The sequence below is a fragment of the Dendrobates tinctorius genome, unplaced genomic scaffold (assembly GCF_039654945.1).
Source record: "Dendrobates tinctorius isolate UK_male_01 unplaced genomic scaffold, ASM3965494v1 ptg000423l, whole genome shotgun sequence".
In the NCBI taxonomy this organism is placed as follows: Eukaryota; Metazoa; Chordata; class Amphibia; order Anura; family Dendrobatidae; genus Dendrobates; species Dendrobates tinctorius.
The window spans coordinates 1,588,336-1,608,446 of NW_027362087.1; the positions used below are offsets into that span (position 1 = coordinate 1,588,336).

Genomic DNA, 20,111 nt, shown 5'->3' on the forward strand with positions numbered 1-20,111 from the left:
CTAATGGACAATTTCTCTTTCACCTATTTTTATTCACCTGTTTTTCTGTAATAACCTTTCTTTGATGGAAGAAACCAAATAAACCACTATATTTTTATCTGGTAACTAGTCCTGAGTATTTTACAGGATTTGCATTATTTTACATTGATCCTAATGATTATAGCCATGTTGGAAGTATTTGCTTGAATGATGTGGTGTCATCTGACCATTTGTGGCCTGACACTAATGATGACGAGGTATTGACAGAAATTGTACAGCTTTTTCCTTCTCTTTGGGCTCAGTTCAGGAATCAGGTTGGAACAATGAAGGACGTTATCGTGAATGTGGAGGGGCGTGATCCCCCGCCACAGCGTCAGTATAAATTGCCTCCAGAATCAATTGACTCTATGTCAAAGATCATACAGGAATTGTTAGATCAAGGTGTTATCCGAAAGGCTAATTCTGTAAGTAACAATCCTTTGTGGTGTGTTTTGAAATCTGATGGTTCTTATCGAATGATATTGGATTTACGGATGTTCAATAAGCATACACCCAATGTCGCGCCAATTGTGGCAGATACTCATGACATGATGGCAAGGTTAAATGCAAAGGCCAAATACTTCTCTGTACTGGACATCAGTAATGGTTTTTTCAGTATACCTCTTGAAAAGAGTTGTCAGTATAAGTTTGCATTTACTTTCTTGGACGAGCAATATCTGTTTTGCAGGTTACCTCAAGGAGCACATTTGTCACCTAGTGTTTTTCATCAGGCATTGGCAAAGGTATTATCCAGATTTTCGAGGCCTGATTGCATTCTGCAATATGTGGATGATATTTTATTGTCTACAGAGGATAAAGAGACACATGTTTCTCTTCTGACAGAATTGTTTGAGTTGCTGCATGATGCAGGGTTGAAATTGAACACCAAAAAGGTCAAATTGATGCAGACTGAGGTCAGATTTTTAGGGGTGCTGTTGAGTCCAGGAAAAAGGCAGCCACTGCAGGAAAGAATTGAGGCAATTGCTTCCCTACCAATTCCGACATCACACAAGGCATTGAGACATTTTTTAGGTCTTATGAATTATTCAAGGGATTTCATTGAGAATTTTGCAGATAAGGCCAGATCTTTATATGATCTTTTGAAAGGTGAAAACAGTGATTACTTTGGTCCTTGGGGTGATGAACAGCAAACCTCATTTGAACAATTGAAAATGAATTTACAAAATGCACCTGCTTTGTCCACAGTAGATCCTTCGGCTCCATTTGCTTTGCAAGTGCATACATCAGGAACATCTGTTTCTGCTGTATTGCTGCAATTACAGGGAGAAGAGTGGAGAATTTTGGGCTATTTTTCAAAACTTCTCTCACCTGTTGAAAAAGGTTTTGAGACCTGTGCAAGACACTTGGTAGGTGTGTACTTTGCAGTCAAAGCAACCGAACATATTGTCGGGTTCAACAAAATCATTTTGCAAACTCCTCACTCTACACTAAAACTTCTCTTTGAGAATAATATCCCAGGTGTGTCACATCAGAGATTTGCTCATTGGTTATTGTCATTGTCTCCCAAACAAATTGAGGTAGATTACAAGGCCAAATATGTTCTTCCTCAGCTGATGCAATATGAAGGACAAACTCATGATTGTCTACAGTCTTTTCAGGATCCAAGTCCATCACTTTTCAGACGGAAAGCAGAGGTAACAGACGAACCAATTTTTGTAGATGGTTCCAGATTCTATTCAGATGGGCACTATTATTCAGGATATGCCATTTTTTATCCCAAAAGAGGACAGGTTGTGAAGCACAAATTACCGAGTCATTTTTCAGCTCAAAGAGCAGAGCTAGAAGCAGTAAAAATGGTACTACAGCTGAATGAAGCAGATGATCAGTGTCCCATTACAATCTACAGTGATAGCTCTTATGTTGTAAGATCACTGACAGATTACTTGTCAGTTTGGGAAAAAAGAGGCTATGTAGATTCATCTAATAAGACTCTTGTTCACAGTGACACACTGAAGACAATTTTCAGGATAGCATCAAAAAACCCTAATGGTTTTGCTATTGTCAAGGTTCCGGCCCATAAAAAATCTGATGATGAATTATCTGTTGGAAATGCAACCGCAGATATGCTAGCCAAAGAGGCAGCCCTGACAGGAGAAGAGGTGTTTGAACCTGAACCTCTCGAGGTTTCAGCAGTTCAAAGAACAGACACGCATATCCCTTCTTTTGCGGAAGAACAAGGAAAAGACTCATCTCTTGTTGCTTCCCGGGTTGATCCAAAACCTCCCTTTGTTTGTGAAAACGGGGTTTTGTGTCATGACTTAAATGGGGAGTTGCGTCCTGTTGTCCCAAGACATCTACAGGTTGAGTTCACAAAATACAATCATGAAAGTTTGGGTCATTTGGGCCAACAAAAATTGTTAGGCATTCTCAGAGAGAAATTTTACTGGGAAAAGATGGAAGAGACAGTGCAAAGTGTTGTTCAATCATGTCTCATTTGTGCCCAAATTAATCCAAGACCAAAAGGACAGAAACCGCCACTACTCCGAATCGCACCTGCAGATGGTCCATGGTCTACGTTACAAATCGACTACATTGGACCGTTACCATCAGGTAAAAATGGTCTCAGGTATGCATTGGTTGTGGTAGATGTTTTTTCTAAGTGGGTTGAAATTTTACCTGTCAGGAAAGATGATGCTTTGTCTACAGCTAGAGCATTAGTTAATCATGTCTTTTGTACTTGGGGGATCCCAAGAATGATCACCTCTGATCGAGGAAGTCACTTTACAGGAAAAATCATGCAAGCCGTTTGTGCTATTCTAGGGGTACGACAGCAGTTTCATGTACCCTACCATCCACAGTCTGCTGGTATTGTGGAAAGGATGAATAGAACAATAAAATCCAGAATTGCCAAGATGTTATTGGACAAAGGCAATACTTGGGTTGATGCAGTACCTTTTGTACTGTTGAGTGTAAGAGGAACAACCTCTGCCACAACTCAGTTTACTCCTTTTGAACTGATGACAGGAAGAAAAATGCCATTGATTTTTCCTCATGAACCATTTTTGTCTACACCACAAAAAGATGCTGTTGCAAGGTCCAAATGGTTGCAATTGTTGCAGGAAAATTTGAAAACAATTCTTCCACATGCTGCATCAAGAATGCAGAGAATGGAGCCACCATATGTATCCAAATTCAAGAAAGGGGCTCTAGTGATGATTAAAACTTTCAGGAAGAATGGACCTTGGGAAAGTAATTGGGAAGGTCCCTTTGAAATTATCGAAACCATGGGACAAGTGATGATTCTTGTGCAACGAGCATCTAAGGTGGTTAAAAATACCCGCAGACAACAAAAATTGTGGGTACATGTTGATCAATGCAAACTGTATATTGCAAAATAATGATACTGCATTTCTTTTAGGAAGAAATGGATTCCAATAAGAACTGGAATACGAAACTCCACGTCCTTGATGGAAGGGATTCAACACCAATCCTTCAGGAGGAAAAGACATTTCCCAGGAAAAGCTACTATCTGATGGGAATCACATTTCTGCTGTTTTGTACTGTTTCAACTGTGATCTACGCTGAAGATATTTCACACCATGGAACAAATACTAGTGAAGTGAAGGAACTTTTCAAAGGAACTTTACATCCAAGGAAACCAAGAGGAACGAATCTACAAAGCTTAATAGATGAGGACATACCGGACGATTCAGTAGATATTACTGGAAACATTTGCATGGGTTTTGGTGCAAAATGCTGTATTGAGCTACACTTCATACATGACACTGACATAATATTACATGCAGCCACAGGACCTAAGACGAAGTTCACACAGTTACAAGGAGATTATATCCACAATAATAAGACAGGCACATGGGAATGTAGTCCTACAGATGTGTTATTCTGGAATATAGAGATAAGAGGTGAAGAGAAAGCTGAGTGGTCAGGCGACATTACAAATGAGATGATCGCAAAAGGGAAAGTTGAAACATCCAAAACAGATGCTTGGTTAAGGACACAACTATTTGGGAAAGTTTTAGATCCTGCATTTCTTTCTATTACAGAAGGAGACGAGGATTGGGTAAAAACATGGAATTTTCAGATAACCAGAGAAGCAGTACAAGTACAGGTATCTGTAGTTTTTACAGTTTCAAATACTATAGCTCCAGAAGTAAGGGTTACACCACAAGCAGTATATAGTCAAGAAAATATGTCTCCTTTATTACTAAAATGCAGCACGAGGTTAGAGCTACCTTCAGAATCTTTGTTAATATGGACCAAAGATAAATCATTTTTGGGAAGTTTTTCAAATGGTCCAACAAATGTTATACACAGAGGTCAATCCGGTAACGTGAGATGGTTAAATAAGGATTTTATTTTTTCTGTAGATAATCCATCTCCTAAGGATTCTGGACCTTACCAATGTTGCATTTTAACGAAGTATAACTACAAACAATGTAGAGATGTAAAGGTAAATATATGGTCAGCAGTAGATAATGTATGCACACAGACAAGATTTCAACCATCTACTCCTTTTCAGATCAATCAGTTCCAAACTAAACCTCTGTTACGAGATGGAGTGTTTCTGACCATGGTATGGACTTTTAACATGTCTAACTGGAAAATCTCTTCAAGATATCCCCAGTGTCAACCACATCTCACTAACATGGAGATGGGAATAGAACAATGGTTTGGGAAAAGAACTTCAACACAGGTTAGAAGTAAGAGGGGAGTGTTTGAAGGTATTTTGGGGGGATTAGGAACAGTAGGAAGTTTAATTAACACTATGGACATTCATACACTTAAATCAGGTCTGGAAAATATTGGGTATATTGGAGGAAAAGGGGTAAAGATTCAGAAAAGCTTGAATCAAGTCCTTGAAAAGATGGTTTTGAACACTGCTGCTGTATTGGGATCTTCTGTATCACAGCTACAAGATGCTACTTTAGCTTTAATGGAAAGTGAACAGGAATCTCAAGTGGCCAAAACATGTCTAGAAATTCAGATTGAATATTCCACCAATCTGAAAATGATTGCACAAGCCTTACAAAGTGGAATTAACCCTTTAGGGCTAATGAGAAATTTGCCTATAGAATATAACTTTGCGTTAAACCATACAGATTTGTGGGTAAATAAGTGGATAGGATGCAAACAGAACATTTGTGTAGGAACATCACTGATTCCAGTGTCAGGAAGAGAAGAAACCCTGGTTCCTATAGGTGTTCTGGGAATTCCTGTCAGCCCTACACAATTGCTATATTATCAATTACAGTACACAGATTTTGCATTTGAGGGTACAAACATTGAACAATTAGACATTTCGTCATGCTTAAATTTTGTTTCCAAGGTAATGTGTCTACCTGGACAGGATAAAGTCATTTATCATTCATGTTTCCATAATCATACTTCTTGTCATGCCAGAGTTGAGAATGTCCACACGATACATGACTTGGTGACACCAGTAAGCGCTAACAAAACTTGTTTCCAAGTCATGTCAGGAAAAGAAGCAGTTTCTGCATTCTTCTCATCTTGTGTACATGTCGAAAATCTGACAATGGGTTTATATTGTATTGAGGGAAATGTTAAAACTCTCACAAAGAAGGAAGGAAGTATTAATATTACGTCAATTGGCTCAAGACGTCTGAAAATCCTTCCGATCCAGTTCAATTTGTCACAAGTCAATAAATTTCCTTGGGATTTGTGGACAAATGAAATAAAGAAAGACAAGGGTTTATTAAATCTGCTGACAAAACAATTAAAAGAAGCTGAAATTGTATTTAGACATGAACAAGGTAATCTAAATGATATTGACCATGAATGGACGAGTATGTCAGGCTCATCTTGGTGGAGAAATTTAGGAAAATCTGTAACTAGTTGGTCACAGTCTTCAGCGAAAATGGCAGCAGGGAATGTATTGTCTAATCCGATTGTTATTTTATTTATCATAGTTTTGCTGTGTATAATATATCAAATAATTATTATGTGTAAAATTAGGAGTATTTATAAGAATATAAAGATAGAAATGAAAAAGGAAGATGATATTTTAAGAGAGATGTTAAAACGGAAAAAATATAACTCTCTGATCTAATTTTTGTTTTTACAATAGGTTTGAAAATTCAGATGACATTCAGGGCAGATGTGATACAAGGTTTTCAGAATAAAGAATGAATGTGATACGAATGGTGAGAGAATGAGTTAGGATTGATTATGATATGTCTCAAATCATAATCAGGGGGGACTGTAAAATATCAGTATTTCTATAATAAAAAAATATATGGATTAGAATCATAGAATCATAGAATCGTAGAGTTGGAAGGGACCTCCTGGGCCATCTGGTCCAACCCCCTGCTCAAAGCAGGATTCGCTAAATCATCCCAGTCAGATGTCTGTCCAGCCTCTGTTTGAAGACTTCCATTGAAGGAGAACTCACCACTTCTCGTGGCAGCCTGTTCCACTCATTGATCACTCTAACTGTCAAAAAGTTTTTTCTAATATCTAATCTGTGTCTCCTCCCATTCAGTTTCATCCCATTGCTTCTAGTCTTTCCTTGTGCAAATGAGAATAAAGTTGATCCTTCTACAATGTGACAGCCCTTTAGATATTTGTAGACAGCTATTAAGTCTCCTCTCAGTCTTCTCTTTTGCAAACTAAACATTCCCAAATCCTGCAACCTTTCCTCATAAGACAGGGTTTGCAGACCGGTCACCATTCTGGTCGCTCTTTTCTGAACTTGCTCCAGTTTGTTGATGTCTTTTTTAAAATGTGGTGCCCAAAACTGGACACAATATTCCAGATGAGGTCTGACCAAAGAGGAGTAGAGGGAAATAATGACTTCACGTGATCTAGACTGTATGCTTCTGTTAATACATCCTAGAATTGCATTTGCCTTTTTTGCTGCTGCATCACACTGTTGACTCATATTCAGTCTGTGATCTATTAGTATACCCAAGTCTTTTTCACATGTGCTGTCACTTAGCCCTATTCCTCCCATTCTATATATGCTTTTTCCATTTTTATTGCCCAGATGTAGTACTTTGCATTTCTCCCTGTTAAAAACCATTCTGTTAGTTGCTGCCCACTTCTCCAGTTTATTTAAATCTTTTTGAATCCTCTCTCTCTCTTCTCTAGTATTAGCTATCCCTCCTAGCTTTGTGTCATCAGCAAATTTAATCAGTTTACCCTCAATTCCTTCATCTAAATCGTTGATAAAGATGTTGAACAATACAGGGCCCAGGACAGAGCCCTGTGGTACCCCACTTGAGACATTCTTCCAACTGGATGTGCAGCCATTTACGACCACTCTTTGGGTCCGATCACTAAGCCAGTTATGAATCCACCTAACAGTTGCCTTGTCCATTCCATACTTAATCATTTTTTCAATAAGGATTGTATGAGAGACTTTGTCAAATGCTTTGCTGAAGTCAAGATATACTATATCTACAGCATTTCCTTGATCCAACCAATCAGTGATACCGTCATAGAAGGAAATTAAGTTAGTCTGACATGACTTATTAGTTAGAAACCCATGCTGACTCTGTTTAATCACTTCATTCTTATCCAGGTATTGACATACATGTTGTTTAATAATTTGTTCAAAGATCTTTCCTGGTATAGAAGTCAGACTCACCGGCCTATAGTTACCTGGGTCCACCTTCTTCCCCTTTTTGAAGATAGGAACAACATTTGCTCTTCTCCAGTCTTCTGGCACTTCTCCTGTTCTCCAAGAATTTTCAAAGATTATAGAGAGGGGTTCAAAAATTTCTTCTGCTATCTCCTTCAGTACTCTGGGGTGTAATTCATCTGGACCTGGAGACTTGAATTCATTTAGGCTAGCTAAGTGTTTCCTCACTATCTTTCTGTTTATAGATATCCTGGATTCTTCTATTCCCTTAATAGGACAGTGAATAACAGTTGATGTTACATTTCCTTTCTGAGAGAAAACAGATGCAAAATAGGAATTTAAAAGTTTAGCCTTCTCAACATCCTGTCTTACCATTTCATCATTTTCATCCTCTAAAAATCCTATAGCATCTTTGACTTTTCTTTTACTTTTGACATATCCCCAAAATCCTTTATTATTGCTTTTGACATCTCTTGCAAGCCTCAATTCATTTTCAGCTTTAGATAATCTGATTTGTGCCCTGCAGGTTCTGCAGACAGCATTATATTCTTCTTTAGATATGCCTCCCTCTTTCCATTTTATAAACATTTTTTTCTTCCTTTTTAGCATGTGCTTAAGTTCTGTGTTCATCCATCCTGGTTTCCTTAACTGCTTCCTATTCTTCCCTCTTTTCGGAATTGTTAACAACTGTGCTTTGAGAATTTCATTTTTCAAGATTTCCCATCCTTCCTGGACATTTTTGTCTTTAAGGATATCCAGCCATTGGATCCCTCCAATTCTCTTTCTGAATCCCTTAAAATCTGCCTTTCTGAAATCTAACCTTGACGTCTGAGTCTTCACAGGTCTTCCGCCTCTAGTTATCCAAAATTCTAAAATAGCATGGTCGCTACCTCCTAGGGTCCCAGCCACTTTTACCTCCTCAACCATTTCCTCCCTGTTTATAAGGATTAGATCCAAGGTAGCAGTTCCCCTTGTTTTCTCCCTTACCTTTTGGAAGATAAAGTTGTCAGCAAGAGAGGATAAGAATTTCCTTGATTAATTCTCTCATACAGAATCTAGCTAACAGGCTTTGCTTACTTTAGAGAAGTGACTGACTTATTCTGAGTGCCTTGGCTCACACAGCTGTCTCTCTTGTCAAATGTATAGGTCAAAATAGTCAAAGCTGTCAAAATGTGACTATTTAGAGATAATGAATGGTTCTAAAGATCTCAGACTTTAGGCTTAAATATCTCAGACTAAGGTAATGCATAAATAACTGTATGCATATTGTTAAAATAACTAGGGTTCACTTAATATGGAAGAACTTATGAACATAGTGGCAAGCCACCATATGTGGTTGTAGTTTATAGGTCAGAATAGTATATAAAGCCGGTCTAACTCTTGTTCAAGAGATCTCATATCCCTTGAGACTCTCGAACACTCGGACAGCTGCTCAAGACTATATGTAAGAACAATGCTCGTTTTCTCTTCAAATAATTACTGCATGTCATGAACTTACTTTTCTTCATTTTTGTAATCACTTTTTGAAATGAACAATTAAAAACAAGATTTATTTTATCCTCAATTCAACATTGCCTTTACTTTTGATTCTCAACCGTGCAAGAAAATATATATATATATATATATTTTTCTACAGTGAGAAGGTCCTGTGATCACAGCAGCCTCTGCACTGATTCATACTGTGTGTATACTGTATTTGTAGTAACAGAGGAGGTGGGGAGGGAGATCCAATGATATCTATGATCTACTGTATTAGAGCTGGGGTGTATGTGTGTACTATCGGGGAGGTGAGGAGGTCCTGTGATCACAGCAGCCTCTGCACTGATTCATACTGTGTGTATACTGTATTTGTAGTAACAGAGGAGGTGGGGAGGGAGATCCAATGATATCTATGATCTACTGTAAGTAGAGCTGGGGTGTATGTGTGTACTGTCGGGGAGGTGAGGAGGTCCTGTGATCACAGCAGCCTCTGTGTGGATCTGCTCCTGTAGTGTATGTGTTAAATATTAATAATCCGTTAATTTCTTATAAGACCCAGTTCTGTAGAATGCTTTAGCTTACACGACATAGGCTATTTTTAAGCTTGGCTCATGGTAGAAAGACAGCTCCATATATGTAGAGATCACGTGTTTCAAGAGACGTATATAATTCATGGCTAACTGTAGAGGGTGCTGTCTTCTTCCCTCACCATCATGAGAGACAGACGCAAGATGACATGACACAACAGCTGGTATATTACTTGACGGCGATGTGACAAGCCGAACTGAGACACAGCAGCCATTTGCTATTCAGGATCTCGGAGAGAAGAAGAATACATGTTGCTTTTGCCATGTGGGATCTCAGAGCATGATCTAATGGACAATATCTCTTTCACTTATTTTTATTCACCTGTTTTTCTGTAATAACCTTTCTTTGATGGAAGTAAGCAAATAAACCACTATATTTTTATCTGGTAACTAGTCCTGAGTATTTTACAGGATATGCATTATTTTACATTGGAGAGCCAGCCAGATCTGAATTTTTGTACTTTTTTTGCGGATTTCCCTCAACTTGCACACGGGGGATTGGACTTTGCTAACGTCAAATCATATGTGTAAGTTATCGGGAATTCCACTACTTACAAGAATCACATGGAACCTAGAAGTAAGAAGTACCAGATAGATTGAGAAGTACTACAAGTGCCAAAAGTACCAGACCTAAGCCAGACGTGTGAAGACAGGAACCCAGCGTTGTCCATCAAAGGAGCTGAGACATTTCAAGGTAAGATAAAATGGATGTCATTAATTGTCTTGCTAAGCAGAGTAAATTGAAATTTAAGTCTGTAGACAATTCTAATTCAGAAGTTTTATGGTTAAGTTTATATGCCGAGTGTGAACTCGAGAATCAGAGGTTAGATTCTAAGTTTTTCAATAGAGAAAGAGAGAGATTAAAAAATATTCTACAGATGGTAGATATATTTCATAGATCTGTGTCAGAGAAATCTAAAAATGATTGTGTAGAGGATAGTGATATTCCCGAGATTCACTGTAATGTGGAGAAACAGTTACAAGTAGCAGTCATTGAAGGTGACCTTGCAGACGTGGAACAAGATGGAGACGTAGGAGGAGACTTCAGAACTGACGTAGAGGACGTACAAGGGAAAGACGTACCACTAAAAATAGAAGACTCACAGGCCCAAATCCGAAATAGCGTGAGGAAGAATTTGATAAAAATATGCCAAATAATTCCTGCTTATGACAACAAAATAGATGTTTATAGAAACTCTGAGATCTTTGAAAGTTGTACTGATAACTTTGATTTATCTAACGAGGAGAAGAATCAGTTGTTCAAAATGTGGATCCCTGTAAATTTTGCTAGGAGATTGTCTTTAAAGTTATCTGGTGAAACACACGAGAATTTAACTGATAAGGACAGATTAAAAATTCTCATTTTTTGTTCATCAAATGAAAATCATCCAGATATTGATATTCTTCAAAAATTAAGGATTGGTCGGAAGGAATGTATTTTTACGTTCATGTCCATATATGAACGTTTGTACAAAATGCTGAGTGAGAATGTCAAAACACCGTCCCTCATAAGGAGTTTTGTAAGCAAATTTTGGTTTCTAAATCCTGCATCTCGTGTTATTGCGTCACAAAAAGATTCTTTGTTTGAATGTGCGCAATTTCTTGATTTTGCCAGGAAACACGAGAATCGTGAAAGGAAAATAAATTGTGCTAATTTTGGAAAGACAGGCAGAGTAAAATCTTATCAGAAGCCTGTATTAGCAAAACCTTTTAAAATGAGTTTTCCCCAAAATCAAATCTACGAAGAAAGAAAAAGAAAATCACATGTTTGTTATAAACCATATGGAATGATGCAAAAGAACACTGAAAAGACACAAATTGAATTAAGAAAAATGATGAGTTCTGATTTTCTTTCTGTAACAAAGATGGCCGAATTTAACAGACAGAAACAGGTGGTGAGTGACATCATGGCCTGTAAACTGAATACTCTGCTCCAAGAATCTATCAGCTTTAAAATGGCAAGAACCTTTCAGGATATTTTTTGCAGAGAAATAAGTATGGGTGTAGGAATTGGCTAGAAAAAGTAATTATATATATATATTGTGTAACAGTGTTATACAATTAGTGAGTTATATGTAATTATTTTATAGAGTATAATCCTGTAGTTTTATGGTTTGTGGATATATACATAGTCATACAGTATATATAGAGTGTTTGTAGAAGTAGAAATAGTAGAACTGTATTTTTTAATGAAAATTAAAATCTACATCAGTAATAATATTTAGAATATGAATATGATATTAATCTTATTTTTTATGTTTCCTTAGAATTTTCATTTCAAAGCAGGACTTAATCGAGAAAAATTCTCTTCCAAGGATTTATGCCTTTATTTACACAGGATGTTGCAATAATTGCATGATTTCATATATCTAACCCTTAAAAGGAAATAACTAATTGCTTTTTAAAATGTTCTGGGTGTGTGTTTTTTACTGCATGGTTTGAATGACAACCTCAACAGGTGAAAATTTCAACCTTGTTCTAATAATAAGTATACCATACCAGTATACTATGTCCCTGTTCCTTAGGAAAAGAATTTTAAAGCTTTTCTCAACTTTTGCAAAGCAATGGAATTTTTTTTCCAGGCCTAAATGTCAAGTATAGCTATACATATATTTATGTCATGTGTATTTGGGGAATATTCAAAGAAATATTAAGAGACTAAATTGAAATAGTTTACAATGCATTGATAATTAGGATAATTTGGGTTAAAATACGTGTATTAAACTTAATATGTGACACAGTCTGAGTGACAGTGACTGAGTGTATGAGCAGCTGCTGAGCGAGTAATGTGATACGTTTGTGAGACCTCAGGATCCTGAATGCATGAGAGAAAGAAAAAAAAAAAAAACCCCAAAAGCTTTTATCTTTAGAAGAAATATGCAGATCAGTTAAATTATTAGAATATTAAGATACATAATGAAATATTATCTATACAAACATATATTTCTATATTTCTATAGTAATTATTATTTCTTGATTTAGTTAATTGTGGATAAGTGCAATCGCACAACAAAATAGAAAATAGTTTAGGAAGAAAATCTATTCTTTCCTTATCAGCTTTAGCTCTTTTAAACAGGCACCAGCACAGAGCCTGGTATTCACCAGCTGCATCTGGGAATAGTGGACCTTCCTTCTCTGTCCAAGTGTGTTAATCTTAAACTACATTTAAATTAATTTTTTCCAAAGGATAATTTTATGATATTCAAATTAATTTTGATGGTTACACATCTTCAGACAAATAATGGTATAAGCAGGTATAAATTCACATAATTTATACATTAATTATTTTTAATTTTGGTTTTGATAAATGAATTATTTCATGAAACAATATTTTTTGGTATTAAGGGGGAAATATGTTTTTTATCCTGACTACATCATCACATTTGATTAATACCTCTTCTTCACACATTTTAATAGGAAAAAATATTAATAAGGTACAATGGTATAAGTATTGGGTATAATAACAAGTATTATAAAGAGTCATTTCTTTACACTAAGAGGAATTACATGCAAAGTTGCATGATTTGAATATTTTGATAACACAAGTTTATGACAATTATGAAATAATCCAGATCATGGAAATATTAAGGGTGTATGTTACTGAAGACATAACTACTCTGCATCAACATAAAGGCCTTATTCTTATTCTTATTTTTCATTCTTATTTTTCATTATTTTTAATTCTTTCACCAATATTTAGTAAAGTAATATCTACTGAGAATATTGCTTCATTAAATATAGCAATTATATGGTTCTATTACTAAGGAAAATGTTTCACTTCTGAGTTATATGCAACAATTCTTTTATTCATTCATTCGCTCACTCATATATTCTTATTTTGGTTCATGGCTATACATTCCTACATATTATTAGTATAATAAATATATTCCTTATTAATAAAGATGAAAACACTGGTTACATAAAACACAGTGACACCTATGGGTTGAAAAAGGTAATTACACCTATGACATAAAAATGTTCTATCACATGAAAAAAATGGATAATAATGTATTATCACTTATTATTGGTTTATTATTTCAAATATTGAAATCCATATACAGTACAAATTCTGATAATAATTATATGGATATTACTGATTGCTATGGTACGCTGTGATATTATGGGATAGGGAAATTACCAGATTTGGTATAGAATAGGGAATGAAGACTTCAAGCAAGATACTGAAATTATGTTAATAAAGACTTTTCACATTTCTAAACTTCATTGATTTTTATCAGTTGCAAGAAGAAGAATGCCGCGATCCAGAAATCCCAGAAGGTAACAAAGCTATGATTACTGAGTAATAGACTGTTAATTACAAATGCAGTATCCACCACTGACAGTCACAAGTGCAGTATCCACCACTGACAGTCACAAGTGCAGTATCCACCACCGACAGTCACGATTAAAGTGTCTAACCTGACAACCAGAGGACGATGATCCTATGATGCTGAGATGAACGGTGTTATCACGTTCTTATCAAGTTCCAGAGGTTTTCAATCACCTGAAAAGCTTCGATGAAAGCTGGTGAACAATAAGGTAATTGTCAGGAAGCTACAACCCTGACATATGTCCTGTGCATTAGGACAAGGACTGGTTATGGTGCTATGTTTAGCAAGGAAGAGTCATTTTAACCCTTGCTTTGCTGACCAAAGACGTCACACCTGTTCAAAGACCAGTACCGATGGAGGATTCCAGAATATCCAAGGCGAGCCAATGTAAGCCCAGGTTTTTAAAGATAACACTGCACAGATATTAAAGCTGCATAGACTTTGTTTTCGTATTAACATTTGAAATTATGGACTTTGATTTGATACACAACACATCTATATGCTATAAGAAAACTGTATTTTTAAAAGAACCAAGAAGAAGACAGAAGACATCAAAATGAAGACCAGATGACATCAGATGATGATGACTGGACCTGAGATGCTTCAATTTAGACTTAGGGAAGTATAATTATACATATTTTATATGAATATTGTTCACGACTTACCATAACATGAATTCACATCAATTATGTCATTGAGTACTTATAACGGTAATCTAATATTATTATTATTATTATTATTATTATTATTATTGATATTAAATTATTTTGTCAAAGAAGAAGAAAAGAAGAAAGAAGATCTTGTTATATTTGAGGGTTCCAATTAATGTCTGTCTCCCTCAAAAGGGGGAATTGTTAAATATTAATAATCCGTTAATTTCTTATAAGACCCAGTTCTGTAGAATGCTTTAGCTTACACGACATAGGCTATTTTTAAGCTTGGCTCATGGTAGAAAGACAGCTCCATATATGTAGAGATCACGTGTTTCAAGAGACGTATATAATTCATGGCTAACTGTAGAGGGTGCTGTCTTCTTCCCTCACCATCATGAGAGACAGACGCAAGATGACATGACACAACAGCTGGTATATTACTTGACGGCGATGTGACAAGCCGAACTGAGACACAGCAGCCATTTGCTATTCAGGATCTCGGAGAGAAGAAGAATACATGTTGCTTTTGCCATGTGGGATCTCAGAGCATGATCTAATGGACAATATCTCTTTCACTTATTTTTATTCACCTGTTTTTCTGTAATAACCTTTCTTTGATGGAAGTAAGCAAATAAACCACTATATTTTTATCTGGTAACTAGTCCTGAGTATTTTACAGGATATGCATTATTTTACAGTATGACAGCTCTATGATGCCTCTGTTCTAGTGATAGTTCTTCTGTAGAGATATTTATCCTGCCGTCTTTTTAAAGTTCATTCTTGCCTTTTTTTTCTGTCCTCCTAATTGTGTCCATGTGATTGCATATGCAAATTGCCTCTTCAGAGAGAAAGAGGACTTGAAGTCTATAGCGCCACCTTTTGGTAGCAGTGATCCTACTAGTCATAATCAACCGTTTGATGAGTCTTGTAATATGACTTAGGATAAAAAACAAATCAGAATCTCAATTTGCAGACACGGTGTTTCGAGCTATTGGCCTTCATCAGTGCAAAGTATGAGCACAGATTTGGCTAGGTGATAGGCTCTGGACTGAGGTCTACGGGGTAAGGTTTCTCCTTGTGGAGAGTGACAAGCCAGCTCTGGCTTGTCAAGGTAAGGAGGCTTATTCGCTGTGCAATGCTCCTATGGGAAATTTAATATGCAAATTGCCTCTTTGCGATGGCAAACACTGACACCACGTCCTGCAGAGCAGCAGAGGATTTGTCCCAGTCAGCCCACACTAAGCACTAAGTACTGGGACAACAGATGGAGAAATGTTGTGTGCTCGGGATCCTGAACAGGATTGGTCCACATCTAGCTGGACCTTTCAACTTGTCTACAATGGTACTCACCCTCCAGCTGGAGAAGACATTGACGCCATTGAGACGCCCATGCGCATCATTCCCTCCGAGGAAGTCATCTTGGCAGATGGTGCATTCGGGTTCGGATCGCCAGTCATAATACATGAGAGCGAAGTTGGGATCCTTGGTGCATCTCTGCATCGATCTCTCCAAGCCTAGCATGTACATCCGATGGAAGGTGAGGAATCCGGTGCTGCCGTGGCCGAAGTTTAGGAGGTTGTTCTCTCTGGTGTTGTTAATGAACTGTCTGGTGACGTAGTTATGGATGTAACACCAGACGTCATAGTAGGAGGCATTTTGGAATATGTAAGCTATTCTGCGAAATCGATCCCCCGACACCAAGATCACGTAGTCAGGATCGATCTTGTATTTGCATTGGTGGAGCTGGGCGAAGTACTGGTGTCGTGCCGTCTCCGACAACTCCCGGATATCTTTTCTAGTGACGTTGTTCAGTTTTTCGCAGTTGTCACCATAGCGGTTATAGTCGCATTGGCCGCAGTTATCACCAAAAAAGTTGTCTTTGCATTGACATGTATAGGAGTAATAATGAATGGGAAATAAATGTCTGTCATCAATATGAACATCGGGAGGGGATATGGTTCTGCTGTTCACCACCGGCATACAGCTGCCCCTGTTCAGAGCAGATCCACATACTGATCCGTTATACATAGGACAGCACACCACGGGAAAGCTGGCAACATTTTCAACACACTCTCTGTAGAACATGGCGGAAGTAGATGTGATGCCCAGAAGGACCACAACGAGAAGCAACATCTCTTGATCTTCAAAGTCTGGAGAAAGAGACCAAAACATGAGACGAGTGAGAGAAGCTATATGTGTATGGATGGAGGGATGGTACATACAGTACGTGCATGTGTGGTGGGACGGTACATACAGTATGTGTATGGGTGGTGGGACGGTACGTACAGTATGTGCATGTGTGGTGGGACGGTACGTACAGTATGTGTATGGGTGGTGGGACGGTACATACAGTTTTTGTAAGGGTGGCTGCGACATGCAACCTCTGCACTGCCACCATCTCTACAATACCACAGTGACATCAGGGGGGATTATACCCTGTCTCCTGCCCAGTATAACCTGTGACATGTCTCCTTTACACTGCCACCATCTCTACACTACCACAGTGACATCAGGGAGGATTATACCCTGTCTCCTGCCCAGTATAACCTGTGACATGTCTCCTCTACACTGCCCCCATCTCTACACTACCACAGTGACATCAGGGAGGATTATATCCTGTCTCCTGCCCAGTATAACCTGTGACATGTCTCCTCTACACTGCCTCCATCTCTACACTACCACAGTGACATCAGGGAGGATTATACCCTGTCTCCTGCCCAGTATAACCTGTGACATGTCTCCTCCACACTGCCCCCATCTCTACACTACCACAGTGACATCAGGGAGGATTATACCCTGTCACCTGCCCAGTATAACCTGTGACATGTCTCCTCTACACTGCCCCCATCTCTACACTACCACAGTGACATCAGGGAGGATTATATCCTGTCTCCTGCCCAGTATAACCTGTGACATGTCTCCTCTACACTGCCTCCATCTCTACACTACCACAGTGACATCAGGGAGGATTATACCCTGTCTCCTGCCCAGTATAACCTGTGACATGTCTCCTCCACACTGCCCCCATCTCTACACTACCACAGTGACATCAGGGAGGATTATACCCTGTCTCCTGCCCAGTATAACCTGTGACATGTCTCCTCTACACTGCCTCCATCTCTACACTACCACAGTGACATCAGGGAGGATTATACCCTGTCTCCTGCCCAGTATAACCTGTGACATGTCTCCTCTACACTGCCCCCATCTCTACACTACCACAGTGACATCAGGGAGGATTATACCCTGTCTCCTGCCCAGTATAACCTGTGACATGTCTCCTCTACACTGCCCCCATCTCTACACTACCACAGTGACATCAGGGGGGATTATATCCTGTCACCTGCCCAGTATAACCTGTGACATGTCTCCTCTACACTGCCTCCATCTCTACACTACCACAGTGACATCAGGGAGGATTATACCCTGTCTCCTGCCCAGTATAACCTGTGACATGTCTCCTCCACACTGCCCCCATCTCTACACTACCACAGTGACATCAGGGAGGATTATACCCTGTCTCCTGCCCAGTATAACCTGTGACATGTCTCCTCCACACTGCCTCCATCTCTACACTACCACAGTGACATCAGGGAGGATTATACCCTGTCTCCTGCCCAGTATAACCTGTGACATGTCTCCTCTACACTGCCTCCATCTCTACACTACCACAGTGACATCAGGGAGGATTATACCCTGTCTCCTGCCCAGTATAACCTGTGACATGTCTCCTCTACACTGCCCCCATCTCTACACTACCACAGTGACATCAGGGAGGATTATATCCTGTCTCCTGCCCAGTATAACCTGTGACATGTCTCCTCTACACTGCCCCCATCTCTACACTACCACAGTGACATCAGGGAGGATTATACCCTGTCTCCTGCCCAGTATAACCTGTGACATGTCTCCTCTACACTGCCTCCATCTCTACACTACCACAGTGACATCAGGGAGGATTATATCCTGTCTCCTGCCCAGTATAACCTGTGACATGTCTCCTCTACACTGCCTCCATCTCTACACTACCACAGTGACATCAGGGAGGATTATATCCTGTCTCCTGCCCAGTATAACCTGTGACATGTCTCCTCTACACTGCCACCATCTCTACACTACCACAGTGACATCAGGGAGGATTATACCCTGTCTCCTGCCCAGTATAACCTGTGACATGTCTCCTCTACACTGCCTCCATCTCTACACTACCACAGTGACATCAGGGAGGATTATATCCTGTCTCCTGCCCAGTATAACCTGTGACATGTCTCCTCTACACTGCCTCCATCTCTACACTACCACAGTGACATCAGGGAGGATTATACCCTGTCTCCTGCCCAGTATAACCTGTGACATGTCTCCTCTACACTGCCACCATCTCTACACTACCACAGTGACATCAGGGAGGATTATATCCTGTCTCCTGCCCAGTATAACCTGTGACATGTCTCCTCTACACTGCCTCCATCTCTACACTACCACAGTGACATCAGGGAGGATTATACCCTGTCTCCTGCCCAGTATAACCTGTGACATGTCTCCTCTACACTGCCTCCATCTCTACACTACCACAGTGACATCAGGGAGGATTATATCCTGTCTCCTGCCCAGTATAACCTGTGACATGTCTCCTCTACACTGCCTCCATCTCTACACTACCACAGTGACATCAGGGAGGATTATACCCTGTCTCCTGCCCAGTATAACCTGTGACATGTCTCCTCTACACTGCCACCATCTCTACACTACCACAGTGACATCAGGGAGGATTATATCCTGTCTCCTGCCCAGTATAACCTGTGACATGTCTCCTCTACACTGCCACCATCTCTACACTACCACAGTGACATCAGGGAGGATTATACCCTGTCTCCTGCCCAGTATAACCTGTGACATGTCTCCTCTACACTGCCCCCATCTCTACACTACCACAGTGACATCAGGGAGGATTATACCCTGTCTCCTGCCCAGTATAACCTGTGACATGTCTCCTCTACACTGCCTCCATCTCTACACTACCACAGTGACATCAGGGAGGATTATACCCTGTCTCCTGCCCAGTATAACCTGTGACATGTCTCCTCTACACTGCCCCCATCTCTACACTACCACAGTGACATCAGGGAGGATTATACCCTGTCTCCTGCCCAGTATAACCTGTGACATGTCTCCTCTACACTGCCTCCATCTCTACACTACCACAGTGACATCAGGGAGGATTATACCCTGTCTCCTGCCCAGTATAACCTGTGACATGTCTCCTCTACACTGCCTCCATCTCTACACTACCACAGTGACATCAGGGAGGATTATACCCTGTCTCCTGCCCAGTATAACCTGTGACATGTCTCCTCTACACTGCCCCCATCTCTACACTACCACAGTGACATCAGGGGGGATTATATCCTGTCACCTGCCCAGTATAACCTGTGACATGTCTCCTCTACACTGCCTCCATCTC

At 39.2% G+C, this 20,111-nt stretch overlaps 1 protein-coding gene across 1 annotated transcript in view; it reads right to left on the reverse strand.

The window, feature by feature from the left end:
* The window catches only part of LOC141076753 (tyrosinase-like), a 189,825-nt gene extending 173,006 nt beyond the window's left edge, over window positions 1-16,819 (reverse strand). The window contains exon 1 of the mRNA XM_073564043.1: window positions 16,001-16,819. Coding sequence (XP_073420144.1) covers window positions 16,001-16,783 — 783 coding nt within the window. The 5' untranslated portion in view covers window positions 16,784-16,819. The remainder of the gene's footprint in view (window positions 1-16,000) is intronic.
* Between the last annotated feature and the right edge of the window lie 3,292 nt (window positions 16,820-20,111).